The sequence below is a fragment of the Melospiza georgiana genome, chromosome 1 (assembly GCF_028018845.1).
Source record: "Melospiza georgiana isolate bMelGeo1 chromosome 1, bMelGeo1.pri, whole genome shotgun sequence".
Classification (NCBI taxonomy): domain Eukaryota; kingdom Metazoa; phylum Chordata; class Aves; order Passeriformes; family Passerellidae; genus Melospiza; species Melospiza georgiana.
Genome location: NC_080430.1, coordinates 90781979 through 90809441, shown reverse-complemented (window position 1 = coordinate 90809441; position 27463 = coordinate 90781979). Strand labels below are relative to the sequence as shown.

The 27463-nt window shown below is 40.8% G+C and overlaps 1 protein-coding gene across 1 annotated transcript; it reads right to left on the bottom strand.

Annotated features, from left to right (window-relative positions):
- Nucleotides 1-784: 784 nt before the first annotated feature.
- Nucleotides 785-21460, bottom strand: LOC131086950 (sodium-dependent neutral amino acid transporter B(0)AT1-like). The gene is made up of 12 exons (XM_058030253.1): nucleotides 21259-21460; nucleotides 12923-13063; nucleotides 11341-11478; nucleotides 10243-10424; nucleotides 9375-9485; nucleotides 8505-8617; nucleotides 5931-6059; nucleotides 5038-5194; nucleotides 4696-4900; nucleotides 3956-4115; nucleotides 1554-1716; nucleotides 785-991 (listed from the first exon to the last, which is right to left on the bottom strand). The coding sequence occupies exons 1-12, from the start codon at nucleotides 21458-21460 to the stop codon at nucleotides 785-787; spliced, it is 1908 nt and encodes a 635-aa protein (XP_057886236.1).
- Nucleotides 21461-27463: the final 6003 nt, after the last annotated feature.

Below are 27463 nucleotides of genomic sequence, written 5' to 3'. Positions count from 1 at the left end.
TGTGTATGTACATGAACATGAACCAGAGCCACCTACCTTGATGGCAACAGGGAGCAAGATTTGCACCTTGGTGTGCCTTGGATCTCCCATCAGCACGGATCCCCCAGGCAAGTGGTGCACCCCTTGCTCACAGGTGCCACAGAAGGCAGATTTTGCTGTGTCCTGAGCTGCTGCTGCCCCATTGCAAGATTACCTCTCCTGTCATCAGCAAATGCAGCACTATCTGCTAGGAACTTGGAAGTTATAGGCAATTTATAAAATATATAGAATTCCAAATTAATCAAGTTGTCATTCTCATACTTAGAAAGGTTTTTATTAAATATTTAAACTTCTCTATGAAACAAATAATATTAGTAGCTTTGTGCAACACAGTGGTATGTAAAGTAAAAACAATTTAATGTGCAAGAGAGGACAGCATTAAGTTACCCTTCATATTGGCCACCCAACCCAAGAATGATTACACATGGAAGAGTCACTTCATGCACAGTGCATCCCCAAGCACAGGGGATAGAAGCCAGTTTCAAGCAAGCTGGCTTCAGAACCAGAAAGGGACAAATTATTTGTCCTGGTGCCCCAATCACTTGCAAATGTCACTTTTTTTTGCTTCCAGAAGCCAGGCCATCAACTCTTCACAGTTCATTGCCTTGTTATGCAAATGTTTACCTGGAAACAACACATGGTTACCCTTCAATGAAAATAAAATTAACTCCAGATTCAAAAAAATATATTTTTTTTACTTTCCTCACTGACAGGGCATCCTTCCACATTTGAAAAAACAAAAGGTTTATGATGTATACTTCAAGTTTCCATTAATGGAAGTCTCAGACGTAGCGATAAGGCCAGCACGATCATTTTTTTTCTGACAGTGGCTCCTGATGGCTTTGTAGATGGCAAAGGTAGGGATGGTCAAACTGGGCACTCCAGCAAGGATTACAATGATAGCATACACCCAGGAGGGATATTCAACCTTCTCTGTTTTGGGGAACTCCTCCTGAAAGAGCAAACAACCAAGTTGTAGAAAGTCATGAGGAGCAAATATCTGGGACCATGCACACATTCAGTAATTCAACAGATCAAAAATGTAATGAGGACATTGGCCAGCCATAATGGCACAACAGTTTGCCAATTCCACAGCAGCTTTCAGCTCAAGGGTTTCCAGCCTCAGCTGTTTTGGGCTTATTTTTACTTTCAAGTGATGTAAAGAAAATGGCATGAAAGCAGTAAGAGCCAGGAAGGGAGACGGGGGACTGGAACTCTTCCTTGGCAGAAAGGAATGTGGGCATGGGGGGCCTGAGAGGCCACCAGGGCCTTATGGCCAATCAGCCTTTTTGTGGGAAGGCTGAAATCAAAGGGTGAGGGAGGGCCGAAACATTAATAAGAGGGAAGTGAGGTTGCAAAAGAGGAGAAAAGAAAGCAGTCCCATTTCCATATCTTGTGGCAAGTTTGCCAGAAAACTGTTTCAGATGGAAGATGAATATAACTGACAATGACTATTACATTAAAGAAGAATACTTAAAATAATTCTAAATAAATATTTTGGTTTACACACTTACATAGTTAGGGTCCCAAACACTGTAGAGCAGTTCTTGGTTGACTTTCACCACAAAATAAAAGAAAAAGATAACTAACATAATGAGAGGACTGATGAGTCTCCAGGTAACCTGCCAGAAAATGTTGGGCTTATGTCCAATCATGAACTCAATATCCTTGTTAAACCTAGAAACAAAAAGCAGGAGGTTCAGACTACAAAGCTGGCCCGGATAAGAGAATGCCTGCTCATAAATGGGGAAATCCAAACTACTCCTTACTGTGGTTCCCAGGAATTTGCTAATGTCAGTTTGAGACCAGAATTTACAAGATCAGGAGTTAGACCTCACTAGTTCAAATTAAGGCACATATCATTGCAAGTTTGGAAAATTATTTTTGGAGATGTACTATCTTGGAGATATCTGTGAGGCATATGTGAAATAGCTTCAACAGAAAAGAGTCAGTGCAGATGGATTTTCCCCAGAACATATTGCTTCACAATTTTTCGATGAGTATCTCAGAACTGCATAAATTAAAGGGAGTGATACAATATTTAAAAAGAACAAAAGCAAATAAAATAATTTAATAATTAGATTATAATACAGTGTTTGTCTAAATTTGGATATCTACCAGTTTTCTCAGGCGGAATAATGAAACATTTTTTAACTTTACACGTTATTAAAAACACCTACATTGTGTTATTTGGATAATTCATGGAACGTGGAGTGGTCAGTGGGGCAAAAATATTTCCACAAGAAGAAAAAAGCCCTGCATTGAGAGTGGTAATGTCTGCATCATTCCCGAACCAATTTATGTCTTCTACATATAATGCAACACCTTGTGCACACACATCTTAAAAAATAGTTTGGAAGTTTCAGGTTTCTGCTTTAGTCCTTTTGTCTGGATTTCCTGCATGTCCTATGGGAATAACCCTGAGGGAACTATTCAGTTGGTCCTTCAACTATGAACAACACACTGAATCCACTAGAATCTCAATTACTATGGAAATTTATTTTATCTTTTCATCTCTAACTTCTGAGATCTGAGTGTCTTAAAAGCCATGGAGCCCCATGTCCTCACTGCAGCGCATGTTCAGGTGTAGTTACGAGTGTCATGGATGACACACATGTTCTCCTTCAAGCAACAGAGCCATCTTTCTAACAATGACCCTTTCTCAGAAAAAGGTCACAGAAACTCATCTGGAGCAGATAACACCACACTTGGGCAGCCCTGAAAAACTCTGCTCTCAAAGAGGGCTACAGTGGTGTGTACTGGCCAGGAACATTAAAGTTTGGTATGAGGCATTTTTCTGAATCAAACACAAACACACACCTTGCCCCCACTTTAGGGACTCAACCCATGCTTGTGTCCTGGGAATTATTTTAATTTACTTTATAAGGAGTTCAGAGATTTTAAAGGGAAGGAAAAGTGATCTACATAGCCTTTTCTGGCCTTAACAAATTAAAATAAGCCTTCTTTCTCAAGAGTACATCATCTAATTTACCTTACCTGATTCATGCTTCCTTAAGTAGCATAAAAGTATGGGAAAATGGGTCACAAGGGCATTCACCCCACTGCCAGGAGCAGTAGCTGAATCTGGCACAAGTTCAAGTAAAACTTGTGGGTGATTGAATTCCCTGTACTTTATTTCACATTTCTTGTGTTTTTATTACAAACATGAAGATGTTGAAACTGGATTTATTACACCTGTAGAAAGTTGAGAGGATAATTTCTCACTGCTCCAACTGATAAAGTCCTGGATTTATCAGCTAAGAACGTATCTCAGTAGCCTGGATTTGCAAGCTGCTGTAAACTAATGTCTGCAGCCTGCCTGGAGATCCCTGTACTGGAGAGCATCATTTAGCACTCCCTGTAAACACTCCTGGCATATAACTCTGGGTTAAACTTTCAGCTCGGTGCCAGTGTGTGTGTACTTTGCTTCTGCTAATTAAACGTTTGATGCAATTATCCTGAAGAAGAGTTATTATAAATGTCACCATATTTAAAAGGCAAATGATCTATAGTGGCTCTTATGTAACTGTTGCAAATATCTACATTCTGATGCCTACTTTAAAAATAAATTATTTGTGTTCCTATTAATGCACTCCATTGATGCCTAATATTCTCTTGCAATATCTTAGGGATACCTTTATTTGAACTAGTTGTTAAAAAGCATTATTTATTATAATGTATTAATTTGGTGGAAAGCTTTCACATACAAATACTTGGCAAGCATTATTTCTTTTTGCTGAGAACTCTTTAAAAAACCTGAAACATATAAGAACCCTAAATTGTAGCTGCATAATTTCATTGATTTCTATAACAGAAATTCTGTGTGCAGAGATGCAGTGAGATTATAGAGATTAGCTATACAACAATAATCACTTTATGCATTGATATCAAGTAATGGTTAAGCTGTATTTCATACCTGTCTATTCCATAAATGTAGACGACTGAAAACATCTCACAAAATGCAATTATCAGCAGGGGAATAGAGCCAGCATAACCATCAAACAGACTCAGCCAGTAATTACCAGAGTTCAGCACAAAAATGAAAGCTATCAAATAACACACCAAACAAACGAGACCTGTGGGGAAAAAAAACCCAAAAACAACAGCACACTTAGGCGTGAAAGTTAAAGCAAAATGGGAAAGAAAAGTATTTCCCCAGTAGCTATAAAGCTTAAAGAGTAACTCTTGCAGTCTGAAGGCCACCACTTTATTTTTTAATGGCACTCTGGGGAGGCTGGCTTCTGTTTGGGTAAAACTCTCCTAACATTACACAGGTGGCAGATGTGGCAAACAAAAAGGGAGAAGGCTGAGGAGAGAAAACAGGTTCTCTTCTCCATAGATGATGGGATAATGTTGCTCTGAGAGAAATCCTGCCTGGGTGAAGGACTCAGGTCCTTCAGCTTCCCAATAGAGGCTACAGTGGTCATCAAGAGCAGGCTGATGGTCAGGCCTAAGGGTTAACAGCTGCCTGCAGGCTCAGAAGGAACCTCACACGAGCTGCCCCACTGGGGAACATGAGAAAATCTTCAGTAGGTTATCTGGGAGTCTTATACCATTCCAGATCAGAAGGTAGCAGCAGGGTGGGCTGCTTTTTCAGCACACAAGCTGCTTTCTGGGGAGGGTGGGGAGGTCACTAGTGTCTAAAAATGCACTTACCAGTAATAAGTTCCTTAGGCACTCTGGGGGATATAATCTTGAGATCTTGTAAAGGTACAAGCACACCTTCCATGTTCCCAAACATAGATGACAAACCCAAGCAGAAGAGCATGATGAAGAAGAGGATGGACCACAAAGGTGAGACAGGCATTTTGGTGATTGCTTCAGTGAAGACAATAAAGGCTAGGCCAGTTCCTTCAGCTCCCTGGGGAAGATTTAGGATCCTTAACATCACACAGCACTTAAATTTATATTGGTAATCACTAGACTTGGCAATTAAATAGTTGCTATGCATGCCCACCATATTTAAGGTATCAATATCTGTTAGGTTGTTAAACTTACATCATTCAGGAAAGTTTCCAGATCACAGGTTTCAAACTTGAGGGTTGCAAAAGTTGCTGGATCAGTCATGTTGCACAGCTGCTGCATTTGTTCAAAGTTATCTTGGGTTACGTTACCTTCTGGCAAATCGAATGCATTCATCAGAGTAAGAATATTCCTGAAAAAGTGAAATGTAAGGAATTTGAAATTATTAATTTGTAAGCATCATCAGGATTCGTTTACATCATCAAACAAGTTACTAAGAGTACAATATCAAGATTGAATTTGACATTGGAAAGTCCATCAGATGTGCATGTGCAATTTTCTTTCTTCCAAGGTGAAAAAACACTGTCACTCATGGCATAGATGATTCTAAATGGATGGACACTCTAGAAACCCGTGCAGGATTTAGGTGCTTGTGTTAGCATCGCAAACTGAACACCAGTCCCTAGACTGGGTGGTTTATGGGAATGTCTAAGTTGTCAGCAGCTGTGAATCATGCAGTTTCACAGCTGAATGTGGAGGAACTAGACTGGAAACCACAGAGTCCGACTGCCTGGGTAAAATGAGGCACCTCTAATGAGACCTGAGCTTTCGAGCTCTCCAGGAGGAAACCTAAACACAGAGCTAACACAGGAACCAGGGAATATTACATTCATGCCCTATGTCAGCATGGAGAATAATGAAAAACATATTTATGTAGGAAATAAGGTGACTTAAACAATGATCACTTTCTATGGGGTTTGTTCCACAAGATTCTGTATTTTTATGAGTAATGAGTAATTCTGATGCCATGTGAGTCAAGAGCTGCAATTATTCATAAATGATAAATCCATTGTCAGCAGGCTAACAGAGCTGCCTCAGACAAACAAACACCTGCATATTCTGTGGGTTTTTTCCCCCCAATAACTCACTTGTCAAAGCAGTCATCATATCTTGCTGTGGCTCTGAACCCAATGATGGAGTATATGACAGTGGCAGCATAGATGGATGTGAAACCGTTGATCACTGAAACGATCACAGCATCTTTCTCACAGTTGTTGCTGCAATTCAAAGAGTAGAAAGAATGGATTCCTAAATTTACACATTCCTAAAATTAATAGTAAAACACATTCCTAAAATTAATAGTAAAACTGGCTACCAAGACTTAAGAAAAAAGTAGTCTAGGATGCATAGGTACATAAGTATACTCTTTAAAAGCACACAAGTAGTGCTGTTAGATTTAGTAAATTGAAACTTTGTGCCTTAAGCAATTTAATAGCTATGGGTTTGGTTTCTTTCGGTGCTTTTGGTGGTTTTTTTTTTCCTCTTCAAATAACCTGTTCATAAAGAATAATTGCCTGAGCTGTTGTCATGTTTGGTCCATGGGAAGAAAAGTATGAGGGGCAAAAGAGTCTCCTCCTTTTCAAGCTTGTCATGGATGTGTGCAGAAACACATTGCCACAGGCTGTGCCTTCACTGCTGGTGTATTGTGCTGCAAGGTGAAAGGTTTGGGCTTGAATCCAAATATCAGACATGAAAAGTGAGCACAAGTTTACTTTTCATAGCACTTGGGTATGGTGAAATTGCAGCAGCCAAGAGCACTTGGGAACAATTTTATTTGACCCTTGAAAAAAAGATGGTTCAAAATGTTCCCAAGTTTTGGAAGAACAATGTAACAATATGCTGAAAAGATGGACAGAAAAACTCTTTGTAGAAATGCCTCTGCTGCAGGCACTTCTTGCTAGTGTGCCTGTGCTAATGCAAAGAATTTGCAGAGCCAGAAACAGACTTTCATCTGAGGGACAAGATAAAGTATCAATATTAAATTAGTTAATCATTGTAAGAGAAGACTGTAAAACTGTAGATAGCTCATTTTTCCTGGGCAAGAGAGGACTATTGATATAAACTTGATATTGTTTTTCTGAGCATGTTCAAGAGGAGAGACAAGCTTGTCCAACCAAGACCTATCACACTGTGTCTTTTCCCCATTTATAGCATTGGAAATAGGCATCTCCTGGATGTAGGACATTGCATGGAAATTCCTTGCTGTAGCCTTGTGTCAGTTTTTGCAATGTAACATGAGATTCTCAGTGACAAGAGTAAAAAACATTTCTTCTTTTTAGAGAAAGTCAGATGCTCAAGCTCCTTCTCATTGTGAATTACTGAATCCTTGATAGCATTGAAACCTTATTGTATTTTCTGATGTTTTTGTACTCCCAGACCATCTAGGGGCAGACTCACTGACACCTGGTCCAGCTGGTGCTGGATTGCAGGTGGCCCAACACCACAGTGTAACACTGTGGAATTTGCATGGGAATGTTCTTACTTATATTCCTTGGGAGTTTGGTGACTTTGTTCAGTTCCCTCCTTAAGTCATGAATCATTGAGCATTGAATGAACATGGCCTGAATGCAACTGCCCCGTGTGTTGGAAAACCCAGAGGACACTGCTCCTTTTCTTTGTGTCTTTTGGAAAGGTGGATGCTCCCAGGTCTGACCCCATGGCTGTGGGACATTGACTTGGACCTTAGGCAGGATTTGACATCTCACATTGAGACTTGTAGACACCAAAAATTCCAGGTGATCTTTTCAAAAACACCTGAAATCAAGAGTGGTGGCAAAGAACTTCCTCAGAGACTGAAATGCTGCTGTGGGTAATTGAATCCAAGACAAAACTGAAACACAGATCTCTGAATGCATGACCAAACCACATATCCAAAACTTAATTCAGAGATGTTGTCCTGTTTTGAAAAGGAAGTGAGATTTTGGGAGTTTGATGGTCAAACCAATAGGTGCTAAGATTTGGTCACATCTCACAGTAGACACTAGGGAGAATATATTTTCATGGGGGCACTGGCATTGCGCCAGCGTCAAACCATGACAGATGTTTATCAAAAATATTACATTTAGTGAATTCCAGATAGTTTTCCTTTCAAGAGTTCTGAAGGGATGGCAGGCACCAAGAGGCATTGGTAGTTGCTGCAATATTTTATGAGAGAATGTAGAATATAGCATTGCATCATAATTTGCAGGCTGAATCAGTCTCTGGATGATGAGATTTCTCACTCCCTGGCCCAAAGCACACATATAAAGGAACGGAATTTAAATTTCAAGATTAGATATATCTCTTCATCTCAAAGCTAAAGTTTTAAACTGTGTTCTGTGAACTGATTTGAAAGATGTGCTTTACCACCTGCTCTGAGACCAAGGGCATCACCATGCACTGAGCACTCCCAGAGAGGAAATTCCTGCTCATCAGCTGGTGCTGGGCAGCCGGTCCCCTTCTTCCTATGCTGCATCACCACATCTTTCTCTAGGAAGTCAGCCAGAGCAGGGACCTGAAATCTTGTTTTGGGAGGGCTAGGAGCAGTCAGAGGAGATGCACCTTATATCTGTGAGGGGAGGCTGGCACAGACCCAAGCAGCACAACAGCAGGGCAAAACAAAGATGTTTCATTTGAAAAAATTAAATAGTCACATGAAATTTTGGTTCTCACTAGCTACTTACTGAACAGAGTTGTAGCTGGAGAATGAAATGAGGCCTCCAAAGGCCAGGGAGAAGGAGTAAAACACCTGAGCTCCTGCATCCAGCCACGTCACTGGGTTCGCCAGCTCACTGACCTGAGGCATCAGACACACAGCTTTAAGCACATCCAACATTGCTATTTAAACTAAGAATGAGAGATTTAAAACAACAATTAAAACAAGAACATTAACCATGCAAAACTCACTGTTCTTGAAGAATTTCAACAAATAGGTCAATATTTTTGTCAAACTTACTTTTTTTTATATAAAAGAAAACCTATCTGAAGGTTTTATGTATTTTGAAAATTGATTAAAAAAATGCTTTGCATAGCTGACAGCTGCCATGCCTGGTTTTAGAAAAGGTGTTTATTATTAATCATTCAGAGATCTGCTTATGGAGATGATCCCTGTTTTAATTTTGTTTAAATATTGTTATATTATTAAACCTTTCTCTTAGTTTTGTTTTTTTTTGTTCATATGTTTTGTTCATATGGCAGTTAGGTGGGTTCTACTCCCAAATACATGATTTATGCTTTAAATTTAGGCTGGTTCTTAGGTAGAATACAAGAAAATAAATCAAGCCAAATAAATTACAACCCCACTGCTCTGTGATGATCATTCAACTCATTAGAACAGCTCTTGATGGAGGATGGAGAGACAGAGAAAGTATTTGTGTGTATGTATCCTCTTCATATCCAATGCAGAGGATTCGCCTCACAGAATCAAGGGTTTTTAAGGTGCCTGAGGGATAGTTAGAGAAGCGCCAGTGGGGAGGACTAATTTTCAATCAGTTGTTAATCACAGAGAGGACCACAGCATGTTTCACTGAGCAGTGGCCCAAGCAGTGGCTTACATTAGGGGTGAAGAGATACACAATTCCGTTGGTTGATCCCTTCAGCGTCAAGCCGCGGATCAGGAAAATGGTGAGCACCACGTACGGGAGCGTTGATGTCACATACACAGCCTGCACCAAAAAAAAAAAAAGTCAATAAACCATTCAAATGAAACAAAACACTTGATTTTTTTTTTTAAGTAAAGAAAATAGGGAAATAATCAAGGTTTTCCTCAGTAACAATAATGGCAAGTTTCAAGTGAGCCACAATTAGCATACTACACTAAAAATGTTCAGTGAAGTGATATTTGTAGTACACATGGATAATAAACACTTTTTTTAGCAATAGTGGCCTATTTAAGAGAAATTGTCATTGTTGAAATTCAACTCAGATCATTCAAAAGCAGCATCAAAATAATGTACATTCTGAGACCAGACTGATTCAAGGATGGACTCTCAGGACTTTGCTGAATGTTGGTCCCTCTCTTGTAGAAATAATATTTAGGACTTGCACAAACACAAAAAAATCTGTATAGGTATGTTTTGAAGAGAATAGCCATAATAAAAAGAGAGTCCCTTGATCTTGCATTAAAGATTAATATTAGTTTTGAAGTGGTAATACCTAAAAATGTGTTACTAGGACCTGTAAAGACAAGGAAGACACACAAAAAGTTGATCACAAAAATCTCTACATAAATCAAATCAAGCTAGATTCCATTTCATTCACCTTCATTCTTCAAAAAGCAGTCCCAGTGATGACACAAAATTTTGGACATGCTTTCACTCAGAAACCAGACAGCTTCTACAGCATTATTAATTCTGTATAAATAAGGGATCACAATTGTAGGATTAATATCATGTCATAAAAAGTTCCCCTAAGACAGAGTACCTTTCCTGTGGTTTCAATGCCTCTGATTGTGCACACGTAGAGCACACCCCATGCACATGTTAAACACAGCAACAGCCACCACTGGATGCTGCCAGAATCATCAATGGAAGTGGAGATGTTCAGTGTTTCTCTGTACCAGAAGTAATCCACAGGAGAGCTCTTGGAACACTCTTCTATATAATCTGTAACGACAAAATGCTTGTCATTCTGTACGTCTTTTATTTACTTGGGGAAAAAGAAGCTAAATAATTAATATCAGTGTTTTAAATTGTTCCACTTCATGCCAATGGATTTGTTGTTGGCAAAATTTCAGATTTTTGGAGCCTAGTTTCATGGCAAAATAAGATATTTAAAAGACAGTTGTTTAATAGGTATTTTAATATAGTAGTTCTTCTCCTCCCACACCTCCTTCAGCAATATCTTTTCTTCTGCTCTGTGGGGCATTGTTCAAGGTCTTGTCAGCTCAAGTTGAATCCCCAGCTCCCTGCCCTGTGCTGGCCTGTGCAATATTCTGCCCTGGCCTGCCCTTATATGAGGCTTTCCATGCCTGTTGTGGGAGGAGAGGGGCTGAGCACTCTGAACAGCTGCCCACAGACCCAGCAGGAAAACCTGCTTCACACAGTGTCATGCAGGGCTGACTATGGAAAACAAAGCTGCTGTCACCAAGCAGTCTCCAAGGAGATGTAGACTTGTCATACTGAGAGGTACAGGTGTTTCAAATGGATTATGCTTTTTTTTTGTCCTTTTTCAATGTGCTAATGGAGAGCTGTTGAAGAGATGGATGACAGACATTGCTTAAATCTGGAAAATGTTAATGTTTATACTAGGTCTGCACTTAGTGAATATTCTGAATATGAACACATCTGTCAAAATCTACCAGGAGGTTTCATAAAAGAAACCAAAATTTGCCTCAAAGGTTACATGCTGGCCACATTTCATTTAATGTGAATTTGTACAAAACACAAGTATCAAATAGTGCAATGTGCCTCACAGGACTGCCATGTCTTACTGCTGTTTCACAGAAAGGCTCATTTACAGTAACTGATAGAAACAAAAATCTGTGCTGTGCAACAAAATAAAATGTTTTATGAAATATACCTGTTCTGTTGTCATTGAGAGGACAGTTACTCCATGGCAGGGGTTCTTGGAAGGAGTTGAAGAAATACCACATCACCCAGGCAATAATAGTATTATAATATAAGCCCACCAGGAAAGACACAAACATTGATGCTATGCCTGAAAAAAAAATCAGAAGACTGTGTGAATTGCAACACTCTTGTCTTCAAGATATATCAAAGCACACAGTATCAAACCCAACATTTCCCTTCTCATTTTGGATGGAAAAAATCTGGCACATTTTGGATGTAGGTTTATCACTGTGAATTTTTTCCTAAAGGTTGGACAGGTGAGTCCTACGTAAAGTTACATCCTAAAAACTCTCTCTGAGACTGAAGGTGATGCCCGCTTCAGAGCCAACCTCATGAGAGGACAAATTCCCTACAGACACCACACAATCCTGCTCACAGCCTTGCCAGCTGATATCCAGAGAGTTTGGGATGCTGGGCACATGTAAAGCTCAGCTGACTTGGAATTTTGGTTAAATGAGACTGAAATATCTCCTTCTCCCACAAGGTCCCTGCAAAGTCAGCAGGGGTGGTGTTGTACAGGATGGATGGCTGCCAGGAGTCACAGTCTGTGACCAGGTACAGAATTCACCCTGGTATCTGTCCTTCTCTGCCTGTTCCCAAGTAATCAACCTCTGGTGACTTCTCTGGTAGACAGTAAATGCTAATCATTAGCTCCTGAGAGCTCCCATGTTCTAAAGACTCTTGAAAAATTCCAGATGCAATGAACAATTATCTTTTGTAACTGATTTACAAATGCAGTGGGTGCCAAAGCAGCCGTGTTCCCTCCCTTTCAAGTGTGTGGTTGAGGTTTGAAGGGATCCCTGGAGGTCACCTGGTCCACCAAAGGTGGTTGCCCAGACCATGTCCAGGCAGGCTTTGAGTATCTCTGAGGCTGGAGACCTCAGAGCCTCCCTGGGCAGCCCATGCCAGTGTCTGCCCACCCTCACCATATTTCCTGGTGTTCAGAGGCACCTCCTGTGCAAGGAGGCAGCTGTGGAGGTTTTTATGTTGTGTGTACAATGCTGCTTTTACAACATTATCAATTGGACTGTTGTACTCAGAAGTTTGGTACCGTGGTGAAGAAGTGTTTCCTGCAAAATACTGTTTCTGTGGCTTATGGAATGGCAACTCTCAAAAGCAAAAAAGGAAAATTAAGTGGAGCTGAAGTCTATCAGATAAAGATTCAAGTAATATTTATCCACAGAACAGTTACAGAACAATTTTTGGCCCACCTAAAGATTCATCCTAATGGTAAAAACCATATTTTCTGTATTAACCATACCCAGTATGGATAATACAGAAAATATCTCTGAGGCCTGAAATTGGTCTCAGATTAGGGAAAAGTTTTAACAGGACCCACAGGACTTGGGAATGTGAACACAAAATTGTCATTTTGCTTTATCGTGATTAGTTTGACCTATCAATGGAGAGCTACAAAGAGGGGAAAACTAATAGATCCTGAAATCTCTTATGACACACCAAAATAAAACCCAGTAGTTTTTTAGATCATCAGTTCAGAGACTTGTGCTTTCTCAGGCAGCTTTTTGACTCACCAACCCCTTTCAGGGTAGGGTGGATAGAGCTCCATACGCCCACACTGCCTTTCCTCAGCCTTTGACCAATGGCAAACTCAAGATGCAGCAGGGGGATACCCTCCAGGACCAGCAAAATCAGGAAAGGGATCATGAAGGCTCCTGGAATGGATAAGAAAAATAACAATTCCAATCAGTGAAGTACTAAAACAAAACAAAACCATTAGGCTTGTGAGATGTGATAAGCAGACCTGTAAGCAGCCTGTAAGCACTTTTGACATGATAAACAACCGTAAACCCTTTGTGGAAACCCTTCCCTGTTTTCTGAGCAATGCTTTTCCTGATTGCCCAGGCAGGGCACTCAGTTACATCTGTAGTTTTAGGTAGCAATTCTTATTCTTCCCAAGTGACACACATAAACAGAAATTATACACTCTCAAGGTTAAAATTTGAAAAAGCTACCTTTGTATCGCAAGTGAGGGAAAGATAGCTACTGTCCTAGAATGACTTCTCCTTTTTTTTTCCTGCAAAAAATTATGGGTTTATAACTGTGACTCATGCAAAGTGTATGAAATAGCTGAATGAACTAAGCAAAGTACCCCTAAATATTAGGCAGGAGCCTTGGGCTGTCTGCCTGAAACAACAAGAAGTTCTTGGCATCTGTTCTCAACAATGTTTGGGTTTGATTAGAAGACATCTGTAGTGCAGGGTTCAAACCCTGTTAATGATGATAAAGTTGGTTAGTATAGGACAAGTATTCTTAGTTTTTTCCTGAACAAGGTGTACCTTGGATATGGGAGGTACCCCAGAGCGGCACACTGCACTGTAAAAGTGCAGAGACAAATGCCTGAATATTGCTGCACATTAGAATTATTGTTATCTGTCATCACAAAATGGCTTTATCTCCCTAATCTAGATAGGAGCAATTAATCTGAAAGCAATGAAAAGAATGCAGACCAGAATGTTGAGGGTTCAGGTCTGAGTATTTACTGACTTTTTCCTCATGTGTGCAATGAAAATCAGATAGCAAGTGAAAGAGGAAATCTGAAGACTGAAAACCATTCCAGAAACTGAAATTTACTTCCTGGGGTTCCAAGCTATCAAGCAAGCTGGTGAGCTGTGAGCACAGAGCACGCCTTTTTAGATTTTTTCCTTTCTTCTTTTTGTGTCTGTGCCAAGAGAGTCATGGGACCCCTTTATCTGACTGCTCTGTCATAGATATGTCATACTTAAAGACTTCTTCTGCAGCATCTTAATAAAGGGAACTCCATAAGCACCTGGAGGAAATCCCCTGAGGCTGACACAACACTCTTGCCATGTCCACCACAGAAGATGGCTCAACTCTGAGAGTCCTGCAGCAAATCTTACCCACTGTGCTGTCAACAGGGAGAGCTGTGGTGTTGGGACTGTGCTGCCGCTGAATCTCCCTGACTTGGAGGGAGAGCCATGTCTGCCCAGACTGCTGGAACTGCATGAGTGGAGGTGAACTGTGCACTTCAGTGAGAAAAAATGGATCCTAAGTCAGAATATCAGCCTCGCTGCTGTCTGCTGAAACCAAAAGGTTCAGACTACCTTTGAATGCTCTCTAAAGCTGCTCAGAAACAGCCTGGTCTTCTGCCAACAGAGATGACAGCTATGAAAAAATATTTTTCTTTGATAGGTATGATAAGGAGCAATTGGTCATAGCTTGAAAAGACTATAAAGATTGTATACTTCCTTCTTCAATAAGATCTTTGACCAGAGACATAATTTCTAATCAAGTCCTCAAGTGATCTTACTGTGACCTGACCCAAAAAGGTGATGTGACTCCATTAGGAGCACTCAGCTGAACTACCTGCCAGTCCATGCTGAGGTTTCAAGGTGTGATCTAAAATCACTGCAAGCTGAGTTTCGAAGGGTGACAAGGACTTATCCTCAGTGTAAATGGGGAGTGTTTGAATCAGGTAGCTGTACAGATCCATCTTCTGGACTTGACTGTTACTGTTGCTCAAGAAGGGCTTTACCAGAGAGAATTGAGAGTGTGGTGTAGCAGAGACCATATGGCATCCGAAAGAGCAGGTAGCAAGAAAAGACCCAGATGAGGCATCCACACAAACTCTGCAGGGTCAGGTTTCACACTCTCATGAGGTGTCTTGCTTGAGACAGAGAGAATGCTCTGGAATTTAAAACTGCTGGCATAAACACAGTGATTGTGTGCTGCTCTGATTTTACCCTCATGAGAGCTCCTGGTCAGAGTGTGACATGAAGGAACCTGTGTCAGGCTGGCATGGGGCTGGAGCCAGGGCACATTTATGGCTGCTGGCACTTCCATGCACTGTAAGTAACTCTGTGAAAAGCCTGAGACTCCGCGTGTGGAAGTTGTCCCACTGAGCCTCCCATCAGGAGGGGGAGGATGGAAAGGAAGCCATCAGGATGTAAGGGGATGGAATGCGGCAGAGAGGGAGATCTCATTGCATGCATTGCAACAATCTTGCTTACTATGAAAATGAAAGTAAAACAGTTATGAGAAGTGTTATTCACAGAAAGAGGGTGGAGAATCAGCAGAGAACAAACTATTTGAAGCCAAATTTGCATGCATTGCACATCTAATCAGATGAACAGGGGCCCTTAAGTGCACATCACTGCATGTTCCAGCACAGCTAAGGAAGTCCATAAAGACAAAATGGGACAAGCCTTTAGAAACTGAAAGGACAGACAGTCAGTTCTTAGCAGTGACTGAGTCTGACACAGTTTCAATAAGTCCCGGACCTTCTGCCAACGTGGGCAACACCTTTGCACTGTCAGCAGTGATGCCAGGCACAGGTGGATGGGGAGTCCATTGCCATTTCTGGCTTAGATGCCTTCCAGGTGACAGTCAGCAAAGCATGGAGAGAGGGCTGCCCTGTTACATCTGACAGCAGTACCTCCTGCAGTCAGTACATTTTAGAAGTCCTTGGAGTGGTGGGAAACAGAGGAAAGAGCCTTGTTTTGGAAGAGATCCTAGGTACTCAAAAATTGGAGTAAACCCTGTATGTTTCACCGGTTTGTGACACGGAAATACACAGTCAGAAAGACATGAGTCAGGAATTGTCTGCTTCAGCACTGAGACCATTTGTAACAATATCTCAACTAAGACCACAATGCTAAATCTGAATCTGCAACTAGGGGAGTTCACTTTCCTCAAAACCAGGGTGGATCACCATAGTTCCCTCCTTCCTGGCATTACAAAAGAGCCACTTCTCTCCAAAGTGAGACAGCAGCAGCCTGAGGCTCCCAGATCCACCCAGAGCTGCTCCCCACTAATGCAAGGCTGTTCTTGCAAGGACTAGATGGTCTCCTGAGGAGGGGCATGTAGCTGAGATGGGAGAAGTGAGGAAGAAAATAAATGAGATATTCTTCTTCTTGGAGATGATGTCCACAGAATCCTTTTCCTGAAGAGATAGACTGACACAGAAGAAAGAGAGGAACAGTCAGCAAAGTTGGAAGTTTAACAAACGTCTCTACAAATAAATAATAATGAGTTCTTCAGTCTTTGACTAACAAAAAATATGTCTCAGTTTTTCTTCTGGCTTTCCTCTGAAATGTTTTTAGTTTGTCAGTCTACATTTTTACAGTAGTAACTAGGTTTTAATGCAAGTAACATGAACCATACTGATTTTAAAAATTGATAATTTTTTAGTAAGGTTTTTTGTGTGTGGCTAAATGACATGCTATATAGAAGTCTGAGAGTACCATGTCTGTAGAGCTACCTTTGGCAACTGGCTTCAATAAAAATATCTTTTTTGGTGCACTAATCACTTTTCAGTGATTAGTCATTCACGCTGATGTGTGGCATGTGCCACAAAGGACTCAGCATTTTGAATAGCATTTTATGTATTTGAAATTACCAATATTTAGCTGTAGGAATATTTTTATATTTTCAAGAGAAATAAAATTATAGCTCTGTATGATATATAACACTTTTCTCTTTCTTGGGTTCTTTGGTTTCTAGGGTTCAATTCTAGCTGCCAGCTCAGAAATCCATCTCTGCTGCATTTTCTCTTTCTCTCAATTTCTCCTCAAGTTTTCTGAAAGAAGCCATAATGGAAAAACAATAATTTGACTTGGCAAAGCTGCCATATAGAATCATAGAGTTATTATGGTTGGAAAAGACCTCTAAGATCATGGAGCCCAATCACCAACCACAGCGCCCACCACTGCACCCTGTCCCCAGGTCCCACACCCCCACACCTCTAGAACACTTTCAGGTACACATGGGACACAAAAAAATAAACTAATAATAATAAACTAAAATACTTTTCAAGCTGCCACAATTTTACCATGCTAACAAACGAACCAGTGATCTGAAATCAGACACCGTATATATGCACACAAACGACTGATATTCTAGTCTGAAAACCTTACAACTGAGCTATTAGATTCTCATCCTGTTTCAATACTGTATTTCAAAACAAATATTTGGTTTGAACATCTGTAGAGCTGTTTTTCCCTCTCTAATCTAAGAGCTGCTTATGACAAATTTTAAAAAATCATTATTGCTTGCACACAGTTCATCATGACGGGAAGGCAGGCAGGCTTCAGATGGAGATGTTTTACTGTACTAACATATTCTGAGACCTCAGCTGTAGCAACATGTTATTTCATCAACTGCTAGGTGAGGAATTGCTGATGTCATTGCTGTCCCTTCCTTCAGTGTGGCATGCAGAGAGATAAAAAAGTTCTGCCTCGTGCAGTGGCAAAGTTTCCATATGCGAGCTGTAGAGTTAGAGATGTTTTAAAAAATCAATGGTTTAAACATTAAATATGCATCCTCTTTTTTATAATGGGCATCAGGGATAAAATGAAAATGTTTAACAGTTGATTAAATGACATGTTGCTCAATAAAGATTAAACAAAAGCTATGAGCAATGTCAGAGATAGCTACCAAATGAAGGGAAATTTCAATCTCATTAAGCTGGTGAAATCACTGAGGCAAACACCACACCTTTTACATAGTGTGCATATTGAACTCTATTTTGCCTTTGGTAATGATGGATTTGACAACTTTTAAGACATTAAAGGATAAAATGTGCTTTGCTCCAATAAATTTCACTGGAGTAAATTTTCTATTTTAAAAAATATAAACTCATTATCTATGACAACAAAAGTAAGTAAATTATGTAACCACCAAATTTTTTATGTGTATTTGGGTATCTCAGTGTGACAACACTATCATAGTGCTGTGCTTAGGAAGAAGCAGCTCTTAAATAATTCCAGATTTAAGTTTACCATCTGAAAATAAGCATTACTTATAAACACAGTGTTCCTAACTACCTTCACTGCGGACAATTTGCAGAGAAAAAAAATCCACCTTTTTTGAGGTCCAAATACCACACAAAGGTAAATTTTATGCTTTACTGTAGTCCATTTATGTTTCATAAGGCATGTAACATGTACAACCACTGGTTCACAAAGTAGGTGGACACCCAATCTCATTCAGGAGTGTCCTTGGCTGAGGTACTCTCCACACCATTGCTACCAGACCTCACCCATCCAAAATGATCCAAACATTCATCCATATAGTGAAAAAGAAAGAAGTTAAGATAGCAAAGCCAATCTTTAGAAATTAGAAACAATTTTCAGGAGACAGTCTATGTAATCTTGATTCTGCACATATCTAATATCTGAGATGTGGTCACACTGGACTTTTTCACACCCACTGCAGATATTTTCTGCACAAAATATAGCTGGTTTGTTTGTTTGTTTTTTTTTTAATCTCTTAATTGACAACCATAATCCACCATCATATCCAATTTGAGCTTTAGGACTCTAAAATAATCACTCCAGGAACAATCCAAGGAGGAACATAATCCCTGTATCCAGTGGGAGAGCAGGAACAGGGATTCCTGCTGCTCTGCACTCAGGATTCAGTGAAGACATATCTTGAAGACACAAAGAATGGGGACCAACACCATCTAGGATAAAGGCACTTGAACTACTGTGGCAGAATGGAGTTTCCTCAGTGAACTCATGTTTGCTTTCTAGTGGATAATTTGGAAAAAGGTGCATAATGTTACAGTTTTACCCTGCTCTGTTATAGAGGCACATCTGTGCCCCTGATTGGACCACACAAATCTAAAGATGAATGAATCACCTTGGCCACCATGCTGAGGGGCAAAGACTAAGGCAAAGCTTGCCCAAAATGCCCAGTAAATACCATTTCAATGCCCAGTAAATACTATTTCCAACTGGATGTGGGTGAAGCTGGTTAGAGGGAGCACAACTGAGGCTGGGTGTCATACACAGTGACTACCACAAGCATCCTATTCTGGAGTGGTTTTATGGTGTCAGGGAGTTTCCTTCAGCAATCTGACAGCTGCAATCCCAGATGTTGCAGTGCTGCCTCCACTGGGTATGCTTGGTATGCTGCAAACATGGCTGAATGGGAATTAGAGATGCATTAGAGTTTTATTTCTTCAGAAATAAAACTTTGAGTTCTGTTTTTACAATACAAATAATCACGTGTTCAAATTCAAAGGCATCCATCGAAAAAGCAGGCAGTCTTTTTTTTTTTTTCTGATTTAAGGGAGAAGTTTGAGAAGAGAAATTGTCATGGGAGGAGGACAGTGGTGGCAAGAGCTGGATTTAGACCTACCATGAGAGGCTGAGGTGTACAGCAGAGGAGGAGGAGGAGGGATTGCACAACAGCTCTCCATCCTTACGTGCGATGAAATTAGGGAATCCTTTCTAAAAGGAAGGCATTCCTTGTGTTTATTGATATGAATCACAGCATTTGGTGCTGTGCAGAAGAATATTAGAGAAGGTAGCAAGTCTAGCTAGAAGGACACGTCTGTGTGCTAGCTTGTAATTCCTTTGCTATGTGCTCCCTTTGAGTAAGAGAGTCCCAGGGGAGAAAGAACCCAGGGTTAACTGCTGTCAGTGTTCCTGACAGTGCTTCCTGACAAAGAACAAGTTACAGGATGATGAGAAAGAAAGAGAATTGCTGCCAGAGGACTGACACACACACAAGCAATTCATAAATCTTCACTGACATCAGTGATAAAACCATGATCCATACCAAGTTCTTTGCATTTGCTGGGTGCTTGCTTTGCAGCTGCGTTTCACATGACAATGCAAAGAAAGACCAAAAAGATAGGAAGTGCCTATAAATGTACCCTGGAAATCCAGGCATGTCCACTTTCTAAAACTAAGTTTAAAACCCTGAGAAGCCAATGTGTGCCATCAGTTCTGGAGATATACATCCACTTTTTTCAAATTAAAATGTCAAATATAGAAACATTTCTAAGTGTGTGTGTGCTGTAACTTTTTTGCTACAAGACCTGAGTCTGCTGCAAATGACCTCCAGTTTGCACTGCAAACTTTAAACATCAGCCCATGCTAGAGAAATCTTAATGATAACAGCATCTCTTCTTGCAATTGCTGTTGTATCTGAGTCTATGTGAGCAACTCCCCACAGAGCCCTGTTGTCCCTACTCTAACAAGGAAAGCAATTTCTAAATATCTCACCATGCAAAAGAATATTACTTTGAAATACTCTTCCTTAAGCCGAAAATTTTCATTCAAGACCAAATGTTGCAAAGGAACAAATATATTTTACACATATCCCAGAGTGAAAAATGGACAATAACCAGATAGCAGACAAAAAAGTCAGTAAGAAAATGAAAATTTATATTGTTGTATAATATTTAAGCAATGGTTCAGCTCAAAGTTACCTTTCAAAACAAACAGCAAAAGAAAACAAAATTTCTAACATGGCCATTCAGTCCTTACCTAAACCTTAAGGAGTTCCAATAAATTATGCAGTAAATAATATATGCTTGGATTTTAAATGACTTAATAACACCAACTAAACAAATATTTTTAATGTTGACTTCATTCAGGCTGTTAATCCTAGAACAAATTATACAAACACTCACTCTACAGGGATCAGTCCAAGCCCAATGAAAAACCTATTCTAAACCTATTCTAAAAAGATCATTTGGTATCATGAGCAGAATAACAGTCCCAAGTTTATTAATATTTTAAATACAGTATCTATCTATATCTATCTATCTGTCTATCTATCTATGGAAAGCAACATTGGGTTTTTTGGTTTAGAATGAGAAGCTAAACTATGTACATGACAGTGGAAGACTCCCTTGTTCAATCCTGTGTCCTGAAATAAAAACAGACCCTTCCTTTCCTTCCATCAGTAACGTGACTTCAGAGTGTGATCACAACCTGTGAAATTACCTTCTGTGCTATACAGACTTCTAGAGAGATCATCCCTGTTCTCACAGCACCTGAACAGTTCTAAACATATTCCACTATTTGCTTGCTGAAAGAGAGATGAAACCTGGTTTATACCCAAAGTTAGTTAAGATGTGTTAAAGACCTACCTCCTCCATGGCTCTGACAGAGATAGGGGAACCTCCAGACATTTCCCAAGCCCACGCAAAACCCTACACAGGTCAGCATATACTGTGCCTTGTTGTCCCATTTTGGTCTGGAGTCTGCCTCTTCTTTCTCCAGGACCTCAAGTTCAGCATGGGAGGGTATCCTGTCCTCCAGGCCAGGATTGGGCAGCTTCAGCTTTACCATGTTTTAAATTCCCTGCCTGAAAGTGCTGCCAGTGAGGGGTAATGAGAAAGGCAGCTTGTCAGAACCCTGCTCAAAAAGAGAGCATCTATTTGCTGCCTTTAGCTATATATACTGAACCTTTGGCACTGGACTTGTAAGTGCAGGCTTGTGCTAAAAAGAAGCGTCAGCAAATCATTCAATTGACCAAGTCAGCTCTGACACTTATTAATGCTTTATCTGCCAAGGTTTTATGGAACAGTCTGTTCATCCAGTGGAATACATTGATTTCAGCTAATGTAATTCAGGAGATAATTTGACTATAAACCTTAATCACCTGTAAGCATATGTAACACCCCTTGCCACTCCCCTGTTTAAACTCACTTAAATACAAATATAGCTCTAGCAAATGAGGAATAGTGGGATTCCACTGGCCTCAGACTAAATATGGAGATTTCATATCATGTTTTACAGGGAAGATAAACTGATTGTGACTCGTCATCACGTTCAGTTTCCAATTGTGTATGCCTACAGAATTGTATGTTTCATAATGAATGTTCCTCTGTAACAGATTGTACCCTACTAAACGTTCTGACCAAAAGGATGGAGTATAAAATTAGGGATTATAAAATCTGACCTTTAAAATCATAAGCATAATCTGCTTACCCCAACACTTCTAATCAGTACAGAACAAGGTCTGAAGAACATGTCTTTTTTATAAACGGGCTTGAAATCAAAGGTCCCTTCACCTTTTCAGTGACCCTAGATATAGTGGTCAAAATATAAAAAAACCCCACTACTTAACAAATATCACAGATACTTCTCCTATCCTCTTTATTTCAGCACAATCATAACAACACTGTTCCCTTTGAACCTTGTTGTTTTCAAAAGATAAGTTACTTGTCACTGAAGACTATATGTAAAATCTAACACTGTATAAGTAATAAGAAATGTTGCCAGCTGCAGGCTCATTGCAGTGATACAGGGTGGTCAAAGTACAGAGCTAGGAGAGATCTTGTAAGTCCAGCCCCTGGAAAAAGAGGTGAACACACCATAGCATCCCTTTGCAATCTTGTCATGTTTGTTCAAAGTTGATTCCAGAGGCTGTCCAATATCTTTGGATAGAAAAGCTACAAAACCAAAATTCTTCATCCTTCACGTAGACAATTGCATACAGTAGCCCATATGGATTTTTCCTGGGTCTTGCAATAGGTATTACTATTTCCCTAATGTGAGCTGAAATATGTCTCAGTCTGCCTTTTTCAGGACCCTGTCAGGTCTATGGATGTGCTGTCTCCTGATTAACCACTGGAGCAGCAACTTACTTCTCCTTTACTGATTCTGTTAAGGACTTCCTAACTTGGCAGAACTTCCTTTTCTAAGTTGCTGAAAGCACATGTTTAATTTCACTCTGTTTCTGCTACTCCAATGCATTAAGCTGCACAGCTCTTCCCGAATGATACTATTACAGCATTCCCAATCCTTCTGAGAATGTGTCAGGAACATTTAATTACCATGCTACTATTTTTTTGTCCTTAGTCATTAGTAGAAGAACGACAAAACATTCTTCCTAAACTGATCCTTCAGGATCTGCCTTAGCAGCCTCCCCTTAGACCACTTTTTCTTCTCTCAAGCAAGCTTACTATCCTAATTAGATTTTTACCTAGTTCTTTGTTCCCGGAGTCATCACAGAATCATAGAATGTTTTGGAAGGCACCTTAAAGGTAATTTAGTTCCAACCTCCCAGCCATTGGCAGGGGACATTCCACTAGACCAAGCTGCTCACAGTCCCCACCCAGCTTGTGGATGGGTCATCCACAACTTCTCTGTGCAACCTGTCCCAGTGTCTCACCACCTTTGTAGTGAAGATTTTCTTCCTATTATCTAATCTACACCTACTCTCTTCAATTTTGAAGCCATTGCCACTTGTCCTATCACTGCACGCCCTGCCAAAAGTCCCTCTCTGGCTTCTTTGTAGACCCCTCAGGTACTGGAAGGTGCTCTAAGGTCTCCCTGGAGCCCGCTCTTCTCCAAGCTGAACAGTCTCAGCTCTCTCAGCCTGTCTTCATAGAAGAGGTCCATCTCCTGATCACCTTTGTGGACACCTCTGGACTTGCTCCAACAGGTCCACATCTTCCTTGTGCAGTGCCCCAGAGCTGGATGCAGGACTCCAGGTGGTGACTTACGAGCGCAGAGTACAGAGGAGAGTCACCTCCCTTGGCCTGCTGGTCACGCTTTTTTTGATGCAGAATTTGGTTGATTCATCTCCTGGGCTGTAAATGCACATTGTTGGCTCACATCCAGGTTTTTGTCCATCAACATCCCTACAGTCCTTCTCTGCAGGGGCGCTCCCAGACCATTCATTGTGCAGTTCCAAGCACAAATACAGCCTATATTAGTGCTTGGAACTGCCCTGATCCAGGTGCAGCACCTTTCCCTTGGACTAGTTGAACCCCATTATGCTCTCATGTGCCCACTTCTCAAGCTTGTCCAGGTCCGCATAGATGGCATCCCATCCTTCTGTTGTGTCAACTGCAACACTGTGTTCATGCTATATCTTCTATTTAGTTCAATGAATACATCTAGTTGTGGTCATGTGGCAACTGGTCTACTGAAAATTTCTCTCTTCTAAGTTTCATGAGCAAGCAGCTTCTATCAGGATCCAAAAATTCAGTCCTGATTGCCTTACATTGAGAAAATCCTCCTTTCGAAGAATTTTATCTTGCTCTGGTAATGCAAGGTGCCGGTGGTTGTTAGTTATCTATCAGTTGTTAAATATTTGCAGAAGCAAATACGCTGGTCCAGCATCTAGCTCAGAAGTCTTTATCAGTGTAATAGCATGGCTAATGACCTTGGAAGGCACTGTGCCTTTTTCTGAAGGACTGACAGCACCAGCTCCAGGGTGATCCTCAGGTGCTCGGAGGTGTTGTCTATATTGCCACCCTGTGGACTGGAACAGGCAATTGGGGCTGCCCTGCCCTGTCACAGTCACTTATTTATTCAACAGAGCCCTTTCCTGTGCTCCTCCTTCAAGAGATGCTAGGCTTATGTTGGCAGGTCCCACAGGTCTATTAGGGCCAATAAATCTCTATGAAATTCATCCTTTCATGATATAGGTGACTACACAAGAAATGTATTGCATACTGCTAATTATAAATGTAGGATAAAATGGATCATACATTTAGATCGGATTACTTGTGTTAAAATATTTCTAATGGCACGTTTGGTTTTTTTGTCTCCTACTCCCACATTTTTAATGTACTACTTTTTCAAAAGTTAAAAAGTGCTATAAAAAAAATAAGCCAACCTGTCTGTAAATAACACACAATTTTACAAAAACCCGATTAAAAGGGAAATATTATAAAAATGTTATAAAAATCCTATATTTTGCTGGAACATACATACACAGGCATTTGTGGAAGAATGTGGGCATACTCCTTTTCTTAGATGAATATGTCTTTCATCTCACAGGATGATGATGATGGTGATGATGATGTTATGAAAGAGTATGAGATGGTGGCAATAAAGAAAAGAAATGGTAGCAGAAAGTTATTTGGGATATAAATCAAGACCAAAGGAAGGATGGAGCCACTTGTTTCCTTTTGTAGGGCCAGGTCTGATCATAGTGTGGTACCAGCTGGGCCAAGGGACACCTGACCACAGGCAGCCCCCAGAATGCCATGGCAGCCTGGCTCACAAGGATGTTCCCAGCTGGGAGAGAAGCTGTCCTTCCTCCCCTGGAGCTCAGGTGCAGCCTGACACACTTTACCTGCTGGGCAGCTGCTCCTGCTGTGACCTCCCTGTGACAGCACAGGCACCCCTGGGCCAGCACAGCTTCCTCCCAGCCCTTCAGGAAGATATGCCATATGGAGAAGGGCTGAAAGGTGCTTGCAATGAGGTGGGAGGTGGTCTCTTCTTCCAAGTAACAAGTGACAGGACCCAGAGGAAATAGACTCAAGTTGTGCCAGAGGAGTTTTGGATAGATAGTAGGGAAAGTTGCTTCCTGGAGAAGGTGGCCAGCCTTTGGAACAGGCTGTCCTGGGAAGTGGTGGAATCACCAGTCTTGGAAGTGCTCAAAAGGTGTGTGAATGTGGCACGTGGGGACACAGAAAGGTGGTGAACCTGTTTGGGAAAATGATTGGACTCAATGATCACAGGGGTCTTTTCCAATCTCAGTGATTCCACGATTCTGTGATTCCAAGGATGGGTTCTTCTCTTCCATGAGGGAGTGGAGGTGGCAGGCTGAAGGACCTGGCTGAAGTGCTTGTCTGCAGTGCCTGACCCTCGCCTTCCCCACCATGGAAGGAACCACAGCCACCTCCAGGATATGCACGGTGGTGCCAAGGGTGCCAGGAACCCTGCAGGTGCAGGCAGAGCTGAGCCAAGCCAGACCAGGGCTGGCCAGAACTGTGGCAGCAGCTGGAATTGAGGTGGCAACTGCTCCGTGTACAGTTTCCACCTCTGGAACTTGTAGTATTTCATCATACTGTAAAGGAGGATTTGAACAGAAAACAAGGGCTCATGCAGCTTGTCTTCTTTTAGGTGCAAATCCATCTGCTGACAAGGACAAAATCAGAACAGCTGACAGAATTAGCAGGCTTTTGAAACATCCTGATACACGCAGATCACCAGAGTTAGCAGCAAAAATAAATTAAGCAAAAGACTGGAATCCATTTCTAAAAACTGAAGTTTGAAGCTTTGGGTCCCAAAAGATTCAGCAGATACCTTGTGCAACAGCTTTCAGATCAACTTCCTCTGCACAGTTTCATAATAGTGTATTGATTGTTCCTATCTATTGTCACAATAAAACATTTGAGATAATTTAAAAGCCAACTGAAATCTTGTACAGTTATGTAAAGCTGTGTGCAACTATGCTTCTGTGAGGAGCAGGGAGTTGGAACTGATTCTGTGCTCCTTCCAATTCAAGATATTCTATGATTCTGTGATTTTTCTGCCCTCCATTACAGGCTGCCTTGGGGCAAGTTTTTTAATCTGGATCCTGTGAAGGGGAGGACAAATAGGAAGAAGAAGGAGAGGACTATTCTTTTGGGAAAAAAAAATCCTTTCATGTAAAGCCACTCATAAAAGCAGAGGCCACTGGCAATACACATTTGCAACTAGGTTTCAGGTTGCAATCAAGAGTTTCAGGCATGAAATGCAATATGATCCTCTCATTGTGAGTCTGTCATGCCTGCTATGACATAGGACAAATCTGTAACTCTCCAGGTATTTTCATTGTTGCTTGCAATATACCAGGCTGTTAGGATTAACTACATTATTTTCTGTCCTTTTTAGTATTGCAGCAGATACCGGAGTGAAATCTCTTAATTCTATAGCAATATCTTACCAACCCTAATCCCATTTTCTTTCCAGTTAGCTTCTACTTAGTAGTCAAAGCATCATATAGCGCAATACAATTACTCTTGCTTGTGTAATGAGCCTAAACTGGAAAAGGATGGAAATATAAAGATAGTGGAGAAGGAGAAGGAGAAGGAGAAGGAGAAGGAGAAGGAGAAGGAGAAGGAGAAGGAGAAGGAGAAGGAGAAGGAAGAGAAGTTAAATGAAATAGTGTCTGTGACAGCCCATCCTTTAAAATAGGTGGTAAAAACGAAAAATCCTTTTACAAGCTGCCAATGAGTAACATTCTTGACCAGGTGTGCAAAAAAGGGGCCCCAGGCTCAAGAGCAACTCAAAATCTGCAGCCTAGGGGATGATGATGACCATTTTAGAAAGGGAGATACACAGGCAAGATATTTCAGAGTTGCTTAGTTTTAAGGGTAATAAACAATCACAGGTGGTCATGCAGTTTATCTTGCCAATAAATGATCTGTAAATCTTTAACTGGATCTAAGTTTTATGCTCTGTTGTTCTCAAACTCTACCTGATAAGTAACCAAAAGGCACAGCTCTCACAGCTCCTCAGCTGGCATGATTGGATTTCCTATGTGAGTGCTTGAAAGCCGCTGCCACCAGCCCACAGCAGTTCAAGCAGGAATACCTAAAGACTTTGGAGCCTAAATTTCTTCCC

Excerpts from the sequence above, each read along its gene's own strand:
- LOC131086950 (XM_058030253.1), bottom strand. The coding sequence starts at position 21,460 with ATGGTAAAGCTGAAGCTGCCCAATCCTGGCCTGGAGGACAGGATACCC. Across the intron at positions 8,618-9,374 it reads TGTATCTCTTCACCCCTAAT|GTCAGTGAGCTGGCGAACCC; the intron begins GTAAGCCACTGC and ends CTGATGCCTCAG. Across the intron at positions 6,060-8,504 it reads TCCAGCTACAACTCTGTTCA|CAACAACTGTGAGAAAGATG; the intron begins GTAAGTAGCTAG and ends TTTGAATTGCAG.